The sequence below is a fragment of the Fukomys damarensis genome, unplaced genomic scaffold, assembly GCF_012274545.1.
Source record: "Fukomys damarensis isolate Sample0158 unplaced genomic scaffold, DMR_v1.0_HiC HiC_scaffold_30, whole genome shotgun sequence".
NCBI lineage: Eukaryota > Metazoa > Chordata > Mammalia > Rodentia > Bathyergidae > Fukomys > Fukomys damarensis.
The window spans coordinates 60,027,437-60,043,496 of NW_022900942.1; the positions used below are offsets into that span (position 1 = coordinate 60,027,437).

The 16,060-nt window shown below is 37.1% G+C and overlaps 1 protein-coding gene across 3 annotated transcripts in view; it reads left to right on the forward strand.

Moving 5' to 3' along the window:
* Positions 1-6: 6 nt before the first annotated feature.
* Positions 7-16,060, forward strand: part of Rock1 (Rho associated coiled-coil containing protein kinase 1) — a 124,102-nt gene continuing 108,048 nt past the window's right edge. For all 3 annotated transcript variants that reach the window (XM_010638700.1, XM_010638701.1, XM_010638702.1), the window contains exon 1: positions 7-398. In XM_010638700.1, coding sequence (XP_010637002.1) covers positions 306-398 — 93 coding nt within the window. In that variant the 5' untranslated portion in view covers positions 7-305. The remainder of the gene's footprint in view (positions 399-16,060) is intronic.

Here is a 16,060-nt window from a genome sequence, read left to right on the forward strand (position 1 = left end):
GAGGGCGGCCGGGTCCCGCTAGGCTGGAGCGACCAGGTTGCAGGCCACGGCACTGTCGGCTGTCGTGAGGGGCTACCGGGTGGGATGCGACTTTGGGCGTCCGGGCGACTGTGGGTCGCTGTCGCCCCCAGGCCGGGGTCCGAAGCGCCGAGGTCCCCTTTGTGACGGGAAAGACGAGGGGACCGGGCGCACCTGGTGACCCTGAGGTTCCGGCTCCTCCGCCCCGCGGCTGCAAAGCCACCGCTGAGGAAGTTGGTTGAAATTGCTTTCCGCTGGTACGACGGTATTGTCGCAGAAGCAGCAACATGTCGACTGGGGACAGTTTTGAGAGTCGGTTTGAGAAAATCGACAACCTGCTGCGGGATCCCAAATCGGAAGTGAATTCGGATTGTTTGCTGGTGAGTGGCACGGTTCCCTTTTGCGCTGCCTGGGGTTCCGCGTGTTTTTTGCCTTCCTCTTGTTTTCAATCTAGTTAACTGCTAAGGAGCAGGTCTCAGGTGCTCACGGTCGTTGTGGAAGACACCAGGTTCTGTTTCCCGAAGCATTTTGGAGTTCAGGAAAATCGCACGGGGTGGCTCTTTTTACCATTTGACTGGCCCTGTACTAACCACTCTCTGAACTTTTAGTTCTGACTCAGTTCACGCTGTACTTAGAAACTGCTGTTGCAGGCGTCATATCAAAAGTCATCGCGTCAGAGTTACTACCACGCATGTAGTTTGTTGAATGGCAGTCTTAGTAGGTGATATGTTTTTTTCTTTGTAGGTAATATCAATTTCGATCAGTTTGGCCGTAGTCTTGGAAAGACTGCTTTTCATTTACAGAGATTTAGCTCCTAAGAGTTTAGTTTTTTGATTTGGAAGTAGCGATGGAGAATCAGTACAGTAGTTTTTCTTTTTTCTTTTTTTTTTTGAGCTAATGTCGTAGATGTCTGAGTCTAATGAACTTTTTGCTGAAGTAAAAACATTCAAGATAACTTTGATCATAGGTCATCACAGTGTTAACCTTTTTTTTTGTAGTATTGCTGGTTGCAAAAGTACCGCACAGATGTTATAGCTGTCTTTTTTGGAGGTGCTGTGCTTAACATTGTTACTTTTAAAACATTCTGAAAAAGTTCTTATGAGGTGAAAAGCCAAAGTCTTATTATAAAAATCGTTAACTGGTGTCGCGAGCATCGATTTGAGAATCGGATCCCAAGCTGGGAGCTCTGAAATGTCTCCCTAGCTCCGAGGTAATGAAAGCTACAAGTGATATGTCTTTTAAGGAATTTTATTGTCACACAAGCAAAGTAATATCAAAGCAAAAGCAAAGTAATATTAAGGCAAAATACCACAATAGCACTCAAGAGAATGAACAACAATCAAAGGAACATTCCAGTCCACACGATGTAACAGGACCATAGCATATGGACTAGAATACTCTCCCGATCGCCAGTGTAACAGGACTATACGACCTGAGTCCGTGGCACAGAGTGCGAGGCTGTCGAGCAGAGGTTCGAGCTGCGACGTGATGTTCGGTCTGGATTCTGGCAGAGCCTCCGGCAGCAATCAGTCAAGTCGCGAGGAGCAGCGACGTGTGACAGTCAGGTCGGGTCGCGGTGGACGACGACGACTGGTCTTGGGTTCGCTGCTTTTATACCCTGACCGCTCCTTATCGTTCAGGCCATGTACTCAAGGTGGTCGTAAGGCGGGAGGTGTTAAGCCTTATCTGAGTTAACGCCTTGACACTCTCCATTACCTCACTTCAGACTCTTAGTCGTATGTCACAGCAAACTCTTATCTGTCCTAACACTCAGCTCCCAGGCTGTCAGCTGTCAAGCTGTCAGCTGTCAAGCTTCACTCAGTTTCACTCTATTTTTATTTTGCTTAATTCTACTTTTTGTGGGGTCACAAAGTCCTATGTTTTACATGTTCACTACAACTGGTTAGTAGCATATACAACTATCTGTAAATATTAGGAGTTTGTCCCCCCATACTAATAGTTGCCAACTCTGTAAGCGAGTTTTCCCTCTACTAACAATTACATAATCTCTAAGATCTCTGCAAATCTCTACAAAACCTTTTGCTTAATTCTACTTTTTGTGGGGTCACAAAGTCCTATGTTTTACATGTTCACTACAACTGGTTAGTAGCATATACAACTATCTGTAAATATTAGGAGTTTGTCCCCCCATACTAATAGTTGCCAACTCTGTAAGCGAGTTTTCCCTCTACTAACAATTACATAATCTCTAAGATCTCTGCAAATCTCTACAAAACCACATAATCTTTAAAATAAAGTTTAAGGAAGCATGGATATGATTTTGTAACAGCCTCAGAGAATTAAGGTTAGATATGCAGTTTGGGGTATTAAGATTAAAGACATAGAATTAATGTCATTCAGAGAAATACCATTTTAACAAGTCATTTTGAATCAGTAAAATTTTGTAGGTTATTTATAAATTAACATAGATTTCAGTTATTATGAATACCAGTGTGTGGTTGCAGTGTATAAGGTTTCTCCCCAAAGCTTTCAAAATTATTGTAGATAGTGTGTTTGAAATGTCTCACCCATGTTATGGATGCTCTTCATATTGAGAAATAGTAAAGAAGGTTAATGCTTATTTGAAAACATTTTGTACAGTGAGAGAAATGGAAGGAATTAGAACATGTCGTTAATGTCTTCTACATCTATTTCATCTTTTAGTGTCCATTTGCATATCACTTGTGTTTTTGTTTTCTTTTTGAGGTCCTGAGAATTGAATCCAAAGCCTTGTACATGCTAGGTCAGGCAGTGTGCCACTGAACTACACCCTTAACTTCTACTTTGCTTTTTGATTCCATTATTTCATAATGTGATGTTTTACGGAGGCTTTAGTAATTTTTTGGTTTTTTAATTTATTAGTTGTCTTGTAACCTCTTGCTATAGATTTTTTTGGATGGGACTTTCACAGACATTGAGATGTGGAAAATACAAGGAAATAGAAGTCATGATTCTGAGAGTCCAACCTACATACAGTATTTAGGAAAACAAGATAATCTCACATATGTACCCAGAAACAAAGAAAAACATTTAATAAGTTGAAAAAGTATGTCATAACTTCCAAATGCTTGTTTAGGGGGTAAATTTGTGTGTGTGTGTGTGTGTGTGTGTGTGTGTTTGTGTGTATGTAAATTGAAGAGAAGAAATTACTGAGTTGAGAGAGAGCCAAAGTACGCATTTATGATGGTTGGATGGAATGGATGGGTGGTCAGGATAGAAGGTTTTCAGAGAGAGCAGAGAATAACGTAGAAGGTGAAGACATGACTGACTTAGAGGGATTGGGTTAGATAGTGGAGGATTTGAGTGCTAAGCAAGGAGTTTAGGACTGTGACAGGATGAATGAAAGGTGAGACTGGTAGTTTTGTACACAGTGGGTTAGGGTGGAAAAAGGGTGAGATAGGAGAATTTTTAGGTAGTAATAGTCCAGAACCCCAAATTGGGACATGGAACTTAATTAGCAGAGTTGAGAAAGAGAAGGGGAAACCAAAATAGTCAGATGATTCTAAAAATGTTAAGCCTGGATTATAGAAAGATGGTGACAACCCCGACAGGTTTAGAAATTGCTTGGGAAAAATAGATCTGTAGATAAGTTCAACCTTGTTGTGTTTGAAAGGGATGACTTGAAAATTATTTGCACAAAGGTACAGATTGAAACTGGTGTAATGATAGAGATACCCTGGAAAGAACCAAAGATGGAAGCTGATGGTTGAACAAAGAGGAAAAGCTAAAGTAAAGCAATCAAGGCTTTCAGAATTAGGATAGCCAGGTGTTATTGGAGCCCGAGACTTCTAAAAGAGCATTTTGAAAAAGGCCCTACCCAACTAACAGATTTTATTTTCCCCCCTTGTAATCTGATAAACTTGACCCTTTTTTCTGTTTATTTTCATAACAGTTTATTGAAAGCTGTTGAAATTTTATAATATAACTACTTTGAACTTGGTAAAGATCAGATTTTTCTTTGGAGGCAAAATCTCTTCTTCAGTCATAAAAGATCTAACCTGAATTTTCTTTGCATAATACTGAATGTTTATCTTTGAGCATTCATTCCTTTGCCATTCCGAATAAACTGTTAGGTTCCTTCATTTTTTTCACTGAGTCTGTTCTTACTCTTCCCTACTTGGATTTTGGTGGATCTCTCTTGTATTAAAGGAACAATACCCTTTTCACATAGTTGCCTTTCTCTCGTATTTTGACTTTTATGGGTTGATTTAATGATACTTATTACGTGTGTATTATGTGCCATGTGCAATGCTCTAGTTTTTTTTTGTAATATAAAAAAATAAAGTTATTGAATTCTTCATTTCTTTTTCTATACCTTCAGCTGTGGAAGTTCCCCAACCTTTTGGTTTTAGAACAATTTTCTGGCACATGGCTTTTTAAACCTAACTTTATCCACAAGAGAACTTTTTTGTTGGAGCAGTAATGATGACTATTAGCAGTTATAAGATAATGTAGCTAGAAGAACCCTGAAAAGTTTTCTTGGAGAGCATGACCTTTCCTTGGAGTTTTCTTGTCCTGTAACTGAAAGGTGGTGTAACAATGGATGGGTGGAAGAGAAGGAAGAGAACCAGTTAGTTACTGAGTTCTGATGCTATGTCGTTCCCTTGTACATACTTTTTAATAGTATTTATCAGTTTTTCAGAAAATGAAAGGCAGATATAAATGAACATTCAGATGCTTTTCTTTAAATTCCCTTTTTCTGGGGTTCCTTGACCTGCTTTTCCATCTTATCATTGGTTGCTCTTATCTTTGCTCTTATCTTCAGTCTTTGGCCTATAGTATTTAACCTTTTGTTCAGTGTTTTGAAGTATTCATATATCCCCTTAACCCAGTACTGGGGATCAGACTTAGGACCTTGCGCTTGCAAAAGGCAGGAACAGTGCCAGGGACAGTGCTACTGAGCTAAATAAATCCAGGCCCAACATTCATCCATTCTTACAGCATCAACTTCCTATGATCTCTACACCCATGATGCCCAAATTTTTATTTTTATTCTTTATATAGTTTCATATTCTCAATATCTATCTTCTGTGAACAGTTAGGTGTACTTAGATGTTACCATTCAAATTTCTCATAATCAAAAATAAACTTTTCCCCATAAACTTTCTTGTTTTGTCATTAATAGTATTACTGTCCCTGTCACTAAACTGAAATTTTTGTTGTGAAGTGTTTTGACAGGTCTGGTCCACATAGTGGGTTATTACAACAGATTTTGGGTAGCATTTCAGAATTAGATTATTGCTGTATAATTCCTCTGTATGTCTTGTCAGCTGAATGGATCCCATTTGGGATTCTGTTCTTACTGGGGGAATGAAAAGTCTTGAGGCCATTAAATATTTGGGCCTTAAAGCTATATGGCTGTCAGTGTTCACAATTTGCAAGTTAATGGGTGTTACCAGTATCTGTTGTACACTGGTTGCTTTGGATCAGATTGCCTTTTTTTTTTTTTAAAGAGATGAAGCCTTTCTGTGATGCTCAGACTGGTCCTGAACTCCTTCTGGGGCTCAGCTGATCATCTTGTTTCAGCTTCCCAGGTAGCTAGGAATTAGGGGTTCATCCCCACCCAGTTTAGACCAGACTGTATTGTTAGCATGTTTCAAGAACATTTTAAAAGATAAGAGTCACTTATTCATTTATCAGTAAATCTATGTGTAAGGTCTGAACTTGGATTCAAGGCTAGACTGTCATTTCCACGTTGGGGGATTTTAGGGGACCTATTTTAACCTCTCAGAACTAGTCTTTGGGAAATTGGTTGAGGAATTATGATTGTTGTAAGAAATACAGGCAAAACAATTATCACAAATAGCATTCAGTAAGGATTTGATAATTGGTAACCATTACTGTCATATTTGTTGTACAGTATTACTGGCAAAGGCTGGTCACTGTACTTAAGCAGGAAGTTATTGATACTATCTTCTGAGGGCAAAGAATAATTTATCTGACTCCTGAAGCCATGCCCATAAATTCATAATATAGCTGTGCCATATTGAAGCATCCAAGCCACTTACTTATACTTGAAAATGCAGACATTGGATAGATTAGAGAGACTGGAGAGGGGCTTTTGGAGGTTGTTCTTGTAGTCATGATGTATAACATACCTAGTTTGTGCCAAGGGTTTAGATTGATATGAAAGGCAACTGGGAGCTAAACTGTTGAGATTTAGTTATCTTGTTCTCTTTCTGTGTGTATCTTTTATGCTTTCAGTATGTGTTCTGTAAATAGGCCCTGTTGCACTACAGGCACCCCATGAGTGTATAGAGGTGGCTCAGAGTAACAGTTGAGACATGAATTGGGTCATTCATTAATCTCTTGAGTCAGAAATGTTTTTAATCCAGAAGAAGGAACCACATATAAAATTTTATAATGAACAAAGAATAAATTCTCAATTTTAGATTAGAATTTGAAAAACTTCATAGTTTTATTTCATGAATATAGGTTTTGGTATTATGGACATACAGTTAAAACGAGATTCTATTATGATGAGTGACAGAAGAGCCCGCATGCATATCAGGAAATATGACATACGACATTCTGTTGTTGAAGATAATTGCAAAAAAAAGGGGAAAACATCCATTAAAGCCCATAGCATAGCTGTCGGATACCACATGTATGCCCAAGAAAGTGAGCATGCACACATAAAAGACGAACTGATAGTACTACAGTTCACAGTGGAAAATATTTATTTTTTAAATCATGCTAATTGCCTGGTATAGTGAAAAGAATCTAGATTGAAAATGCAAAGCATTGTTATGGCCTCATTTTACTATTAACTCCTGTGTGATCATTAAATCTTTCGTATCTACGCCATTTGTAGAATGCAGAATTGGATTAGATTGTTACCAATGGCATTTGTGTTTCTTTTTTTTTCTGTTTTTTTTTCCCTCCTTATTCCCTTTCCCCTCTTTTTTTTTTTTTTTTTTTTTGGTACTGGTGATGGAACTCAGGTCTTTGCACTTTTGAGGCAGGTGGTGGAACCACTGAGCCAAACCCTTGGTCCTGTCCTTTGTGTTTCTAAAAGTTGCATGGTTGTTTATTATAGTTCATAAACACTCAAAAATTGTCATTATTTTGTTAAGAAATAAATTTTAAAAGCTAAATGATTTTGGTTTAGAAATATAAGGATAGATAGAAACATTAAGTGCTGTTTTTGGAAGTACCTCCCAAACTAATTTTAATTGTTAGATTTGGCACTTAATTTTTTGAATTTGTCAATTACATTCATAAGCATAAAGTGGTAATTAAGATATTCATTGTATATCACTTCAAATGTATGTATGTAGTTCACTTTTCTAATATACTTGCCCTTTTTGTTTGGGATTGTGAAAAATGTAGTATATTTTTTATTTTAATTACTAAACAGTAGGAAGGTAGGTGTTCACATTAATGTTTAAAGTCTGATAACTCAGGCATGAGGTTATTTAATACCTGTGTTATATTTTGAAAAGTAGGCTAACCGTGTCCCCTTTTATTGGTTCTATATCACCTTTTGGCATGAAAATTTAAATTTTTCTCATCATTATCTGGAACTAATTTTGCAACAGGTGAATCATGTTAGTACTTTTTTTCCTTTACTGTTCTTCACTCACCAAATGTTTATTTGGTCTGTACTGTGTGCTAGGCATTCTGATAGGCAATAGGGACACCATGGTGAGTAAAAACAAACATGAGCCCTGCTTTCATGAAATTCATACTCTCAGGAAAAGGATTAAATACCTTATCACCCTAGGATAGGGGTGGGGTAAGGCTTGAAGGAAAGGTGAGAAACAACCATGCTTTTCCTTAAAATTTGTAATACATTTATAGGTTTGTGGTAAGATAGTCTTAAGTGTGTAGTTTTCAGATATGGGTCTGTATCAAATTCACTCGAGGAACTTGTTTAAAAATGGAATCTGGGCCTATGCCCAGACAAACAAGATCAGAACTTTTTGAGATGAGTGCTAGGGTTCTGCATGAGATGCAGATTCTTAAACTTACCCAAGCTTGAAAACTGTACTTGAAGAGGAAAAACATTTTTTCTTGTTTTATTTAGTAATTTTATAACGAACAATTTCAAATGTACGCAGGAATAGAATAGTGAACCCTTATTACCCGGTTCTGCACTTTTCAAAAATTGGTCATACTTGATTCCTCTATCATTCACCCTCTTACCAAAATATGTTAAATTCCAGATGCTGTCATTGTATGTCACCCTTAACATACTAAATAAACATCTCTTTAAAAAGGACTTTTTTGCTGGGTGTGGTGGCTCATGCCTGTAATCCCAGTACTTGGGGGTCTGAGGCAGGAAGACTGGAAAGAGTTCAAGGCCAGCCTGGACTACAGTGTTCAAGGCCAACCTGAGCTACATAGTGAGACCCTGTCTCAAAAACAAAACAAAACAAATAAAATTAAAAAGAGAATTTCCTTATATAACCACTGCCATGCCTAACAAAATTAAAGCCTCTTTAGTAACCTTAACTCCTAGTTTATATTAACTTTTTCCTGAGTCTCAGAAACAGGTTTTTAAAATAGTTGCTTCATTAAACTTGGGTCTGTGCAAAATCTACGTGGTACTTTAATTTGTTAGGTCTTTTTAAAAGAAATCTCTTAAATGTATAGAAGTCTCATGTCTTCTTACTCTTTCCCCAATATCTCATTGAAGTGACTAGGTCAGATACTATGTCTTATTTCACCTTCTAGATTTTTTTTTATTGTGATGTAATTTAATTTGTTCCTCTGTTCTTATATTTCCTGTATAAATTGATAGATCTAAAAAAAAATTTTTTTTTTCTGTGTTTTTGAGACAGGGTTTCACTGTGTAGTTGAGACTGACCTGGAACTCACTATGTAGCCCAGGCTGTTCTCAAACTCACAGCGATCCTCCTGCCTCTGCCTGCCAAATGCTGGGATTACAGGCTTGTGCCAACAGGCCTGGCTAGATCTAAAAGTTTGATTTAATTATATTGGAGTTTTTTCTCAAGTACTTTGTAGATTATGTCTTTCTTACTCGCATTTAAGGTTGGTTGTAGGTATTTCATTGTATTCAGGTGGCAGCAGCCTAGGATAACTTTTGTAAAATACTTTATTGACCTTACGTATAATAGTTTATTGACCTTACATATAATAGTTCCATTGTTCGATAATCTTTAGCTAAATTACTTGTTTTGTTATGGGTAACAATATTGCCTTTTCTGTTATATTTCATAATTTATTCACTGTGATTTTTCTATTGAGAGAGGAACTTTCCTTCACCATTTAGGGGTGTTTTGTTTACCGTGAAATATAGTTCAGAATATACAGGATGAATGCTTCAGTCTTTCTTTAATTACCATTTTTCAGAAGAAGGTATTTTGGAGCCTGATTGTGACAGACTTGGCACAGGCAAGCTGAGTAATTTGAGGGAAGTTTAGGAAAAGGACTGTTGACAAAGACAATATTTAAGGAAAGTGGTGGAGATAGTGTCATACCCCTGGGACTAATAACTAGGAAAGGAGCTGCTACCAGTTTTAGGCCTGAAGAGAGTAAGGGCTGGAGGGTAGCTCCTTGGGGGAGAGCTGATAGGGGTTTTGAGTAGAACGAAGCATGTTGATGTGACACTTGGCAGAAAGGGAGCAAGGAGAAAATATCCCTTACCCTTTATTCTTTTCCAGCTCTATAGTCTCTGGGGTCTCTCATTGCCTGAAAAACTAATATGCAAAGGAGCACATGTAGTCCATAAAGCACAGCCAACATGATACAGCCTCTGTTTATTTCCCTCTCTTTGTTTTGTTTTTGACATCATTATGAAAACATTTAAAAATAGTTTTTGGTGTGTTTCAGTCAGTTTTTGTCACCCTTGATGATACTGCCTTAGACTAATGGGAGCTTTTTATGTTGGCTGTCATGTTACTAGCAGATAACCCTAATAATTTTTGATAGTTTCCTTGTTTTTGATACATTAAGTTATTCAGGCTCACCTTGCACAGACTTGAGAATCAGCCATTTTTCCAGGAAACTTTCTCTTTGATAGGGCATGATGTCCTGAATACTCATTGCTACTGGATTGAAATTTTCTTTAAAATTAGGAGTATTTTAGTATTTCATTCCATTTTCTGTCTACTCTGTTCTTTTTCACATTTTTCTCTCTTAAATATTCCAGTATTTCTTGTAAATAAAAGTAAATAAATTACATATATACATAAGTTTATATTCATGTTGCTGCCCCTTTCTAACAAAATGTAACATACTATATCCTCTATTGATGTATGGAGATTTTCCTCATTATTTTTTGAAGCTCCACAGAGTTGTTTTGTAGATGTTAAAAGTACTCTGATATCAATGGATATTTGTGTTGTTTATCATTTTGTGCTCTTAGTAACACTGCACATAAGTCAGCTCATATTTGGCCAGGATATGTTTAGGGTAAATTCTTTGAAGTGAGATTACAGAGTCAAAGTGCACACAAATGTAATTTTGCTCATTCTTTTAGTCTCTTTTAAGAGTTGTGCTGTTTTGTATTTCCACTGGTACTGTAGTCGATGGGATTTTCGGTTGCCCTCACAAAAACAGTATGTTGACTTTAATTTTCGTAGGTGAGAAGTAGTATCTCAGTATCATTTTAGTTTCTGTTTTTCTTATGAGTAAGGTTAAACATCTTTTCATATTTTAAGGCCTATTTGAATGTTTATGAACTGTATATACTATTGGTCTAGTTCTAAAATTTTTTTCTTCTGTCTTTTTAGGGGTTCTTTCTATAGTGGAATCTTAGTCCTCTTTCTATGGTAAAATGAAAATATTCTTACAGTTAGTCATGTGTCTGCTTTTTTTTTTTTTTGAAACAGGGTCTCACTATGTAATTGAGACTGACCTAGAACTCACTATGTAGCCCTGGCTGGTCTCAACTCACAGTGATCCTCCTGCCTCAGCCTCCCGAGTGCTGGAACTACAGATGTGCGCCACCACCCCTGGCTGTCATATATCTGATTTTTGCTTCTTTGCATTTTTTTTTTTTTTTGTCACAGAAAGATTTAGAAAGTATATTTGGATTATCATGCTTTAATTATCAGGATTTTTTTTTTTTGGTACCATGGATTGAACTTGTTTCAGGATTTTGAATCATAGTTGTTAAGAGATAGTTCCCAGGTCCAGGTCATGAAGAGATTTATCCATTTTCATATATGTATGTGTGTGTATGTATTTGTATATTTATTTATTTTTACATTTACCTCTGATCCATTTGGAATTATTTTGGAATTACCTTTATTTAAACAGCTGTCTGGTTATCTTCACAGCCTTTGTTTTAAAATGTCTATATTTATTCACTTGAGATGCTACTTTCTTCACATCTTACATTTCCATGTGTATTGAGCTCATTTCTAAACTTGCCGCTCTGTTCATTGGTTTATCTATTCATGTCCTTGTACTATACTGTGCCAAGTAGCAAGGCTTTATATTTTTAGCTTTTATTAATCTAGTAGAGCTGATCTCCATTTCCATTCTCCATACGTATACTGTAATACTGAAGAGCATGAGTTAAAAGTCAGGGATAACTGGTTTTAAAGCTTGGCTTTGGGATTTAGCTTGAGTGCTTGAACAGTTTACAAAAGCACTGTGATACTCAGTAATCTCATTTTTAAAGGGAATGATCATACCTGCTTTATACTGTTGTTTTGCGGATTAAATGACCTAAGCAGAACTGTCTTGTTAAGTAGTTGTCAACCTAGTAGATAAATTTTTTTTTTTTTTTTTTTTTTTGGTACCAGGGATCTATCTCCGGTCCTTGCGCTTGCCAGGCATGCGGTGGAACCACTGAGCTAAATCCCTGGCCCTGTAGATAATTAATATAAACAAAATTCATCAATTGAAACCATCCCAAAATTAATTTGTCTTTCGATATGTTTCCTAACTTTATCAATAAATTATTTTAGATACATATTTCTATTTTTTCAGTGATTGCTTGAATTTTACTACTTAATGTAGCAGGACAAGCTAAATATTTCTCCAGCTTTTATCGTCTGTTCTAAAGAGTTTACTTGTTTCATCCTAATTGCATTTCTTCTGCTTTGTTGTATAGACTTGTAGTGAGATGTGTGGCACAGTGCTTAAGAATGTGAGTTCTGGAGTCAGACTAATTTTTAAATTCCACCTAGATCAGCCACTGGCCTTTTGACTGAGCAAAATTCTCAGCAGGTTTAACACTCAAACATATCATCTTTAAATAAAATGAAACAGTCATGGGACTTGGGAAAATTAAATGAGATAGTACATAGAAAATGCTTATATAATTCCTGGTATTTGGTAAATGTCTTTGTCATCTTTATACATTTTCATCACTGTCCTTGAGAAAAGGACTTTTGTGTTGACCCAAGTGAATTATTATCTACCTGTCCACTCCACGAGCCAGTTTTTTTTTTAAGTTTATTTGTATGATCTTGGACAAGTTACTTGGTTCTTTGATCCTGAATATATTTTAATCTGCAAAATGAGGAACTTGATAAAACTTTATGGGTTTTAATTATGAGGATTAAGTGAAATAATTTATATCTATTGCCATAGTTACATAAGGGGTTTATGTTAATAGTTACTCTTCTGGTTTTCCTTTTATAATATGGGTTTGCTGAAAGTTCCATATAAAAGTACTACTTAGGATCTTGGTAGGAAGGTAGAATAGGATACTTTAAATGTTCTTTGAATCTTTGTTTTCTGTTGTTGCTGTCCCACTGAAATCCAAATCTTCAACCTAACATTCTTAGATGTTTGCCAGTATAGTCCATATTATATCTTTCTATTTCTTAACCTTAGTGCTTTTTCTCATGTGGTCCTAGCCTATTTACTTAATCTTTTTTTGTTTTTTGTTTTTTGAGACAGGGTCTCACTATGTAGTTGAAACTGACCTGAAACTCACTATGTAGCCCGGGCTGGTCTCAAACTCACAGTGATCCTTCTGCCTTGGCCTCCCAATGCTAGGATTATAGGCATGCACCACCACGCCCGGCCTATTTACTTAATTTTAATTCCTGCCAGTTACCAAACTAGATTGTTGATTTTCTTTTTTGTCTGTGGTATTTTGTCCACTTTGCTCTCATATTTCCAGGGACAGCCTTTTTTTCCCCCATGAGTTCTCTCCCCTGTCTTAACTTCCCAGCTTCTTTGTCTTTATAATCTAACATAAATCCCACATTATGCTGTTACACTCTTCATTATTACACTCATTTTCCATTTTGAACTGCTAATAGTGTTTAGAGACAGGCTCACTATGTAATCCAGTTTGACCTAGAACATCACAGTGATCCTCCCGCCTCAATGTCCTGTTTACAGGCATGAGCTACCAAGCTTGGCTGTGTCTCACATAGTTTAGAATTTGGACACATCTTTACCTTTGTGTGTGTGTCGGGGAGGGGCATACCAGGGACTGAACTCAGGACCTTGTGCTTGTGAGGCTGGCAATGGCACTACTGAGCTAAATCCCTGGCCCCTTTGACATATCTATCTTGAATGGGTCTGTTTTATGTGTTAAATTTTATCTCTCTCCAGAGAGAATCCCTTGAGGTTCTAATCATAGCTCTGGATATGTATTCTGTTAATACTCACTGATGGTTATGAATGATTTTATCCCACCCTCATGCCCCTGAAATTGTTTTTTCCTTTCTCTCTCTGAATTAGGACTCTTTCATTTGTAAATGATAGAACCCAATTTGAATTTTTGTACACAAAAGAATTTATGGGTTCAGGGAAGCCTGATTTCATTAAAGGTAAGGAAAGATTCAGTTGAACTTCAGTGAGAACTGGAATGTGGGCTTCAAATGCAAGCAGAGTTCATTCTCTCTGTTCTCTTATTCTTCGCGTTGGCATCTTTCTCCCTGGTTTTAGTCACATGTAGAAATATAGGCTACTCAGCACTAGAGGTTTGTATCTTAACAGCTTCAGCTTTGACCACTGACTTCAAATCTTTAACTCTCAGGTCTATACCTCTGAAGGAAAAGATTCATTGGTTATGATTAAGTCAGGTGCCAGCTCACTTTTCTTCTCCCAGTACGGAGAATTGAACTCAGGACCTTGCACTTGCCAAGCCGGCTTGGTGCTGCTGAGCTATATCCCCGGCCCCTGGGTGCTCACTTCTTAACTAATCCGTGGTGATAAGGAAGGTAGCCCACATGAGAACAGTGGGAACGGCCAGTTTCCAGGAAAATGAGAGCAGTGTGGTGGGGCAGACCATACCATAGCTGTTCATTATTATTACCTCTTTTTTCTTTTCTTTGATCTTAGATAACTTAAGCTCTCCTAGACCACAGTTTTCTCAGTCTGTAAAATGGAAATAATAATATGTATTATACGGTGGTAATGATAAAATGAGATAAACTTTCTATATTTGTTATACCAGTGTTTTGAAACCTCACAAAAACAATTGTGTAACCTAAGTGGCTGCCTCTTGTCTCTCTCACCTGCATGCCCGTAGTCTGCTGGCCTGACTCTAACCATTGTTCACCTGCAGCCTACCCTGACACTCCGGGTTGCTAACTGGCCTCTTGGCATTACCCACTTGGCACCAACCCCAGTAGCATATGTAGTTTTTTTTCCAGAGAAGAGGACGTAGTTATTAACCATGTTTTAGACTTAAGTACTTATTATTAAGTGAATTACAATTAAATTATTATCTGAATAATAACAATGTACTCATTTTATAATTGTAGCATTCAGCTCAGTCATTGTTCTTTCTTACAGTAGTTTCAGAATAACCACTGAATTTAATGTATTGAAGTCTGAGGGCCTCTTACAAAGATTTCTCTCTTACCTGTATTAGAAATCTTTTGATTATAGAAGGTTGAAAATCCAACCCATTTAGCTTTAAACAATAAGGAACATATTGCCTCTGAATAATTCATATATAAAGTCTAGCTTCAGTAAATTTTTTTTTTTTGAGACAGGGTCCACTATGTAGTCGAGACTGCCCTGGAACTTACTATGTAGCCTAGGCTGGTCTTGAACTCACAGCAATCCTCCTGCCTCTTTTTTTTTTTTTTTTTTTGGTACTGGCGATCAAACTTGGGACCTTATGCTTGTGAGGCAGGTGGCAGAACCACTGAGCTAAATCCCCAGCCCAGTAATGTCTATATTGAAACCTCAAATGATGTGACTGGCAGCTGCTGGTTTTCCAACTCTGTATCTTTAGTCTTTCTGCCATCTCTTGTAGACACCTTTTTATGGCTGTAAAATGATTGCCAATAGCTTCTGAGATTATTTGTTCAGGTATAGTAAAAAGATAAATTCTTTTCTTCTAATTTTGGAATAAAGTTCATACTTGACCTGACCAGTTCAGCTCATGTGCCTGTATCTGAGCTAGTCAGGTGGTCAGAATGGTATGTGCCTAGGTCTGCTTCATTCTTTGCAGGGTTGGGGTGAGGCTTACACCAAGAGAGAAGGGTAGGAGTTGGAGTTGATTTAACAAGAGAAAGGGAAAATGACGTGCTGGACAGTACCAAACCACATGTACTAAAGTGGATATTATTCTGCATTAAAGGTAACCTAAGTGGAAATAGTTTATTAAAAAAAAATTGAAATGGCCTTTTAACCACTTAACATTTTACCCCAAATGTCACTCTTCTCAGAGCGTTTTTTATGTGCTGACCTGAGTGTCAGTCAGGCAGGTGTCGTTTCAACTAGTTTTTATATTGAATAAATTTGATAAAACTGTCATTTTTATGTTTCCTGTTACATTCTCTTATAAAAATTAATAAAAAAGCTTACAAGTTTTGGTCATTATTCAGATAATTGGACTGGTAATTAAACTTAATTATTTCTCACATTAGAATAAATAATGCCAACCAGTGGCCAGTGATTGCAAATGTAAGACCACCAACCCGGATAACATTTGCTCCTTTAAGGGAAGGATGGTTACCTTCGTGTTGCTTTGCCTTGATAGTATGCATGTACTTGGGTTAGTTGAATGGGGAAGGATTTCCGAGTGATTGGTCGTGGATCAGCCACCTCAGAACCAAACCTCCTTACCATAGGTGAATTGAAGGTGAGAGAAGTAGTGTGCTGGTATTTGTATGTATTGTTTTTTTTTTTTTTTTTTTTTTTTTTT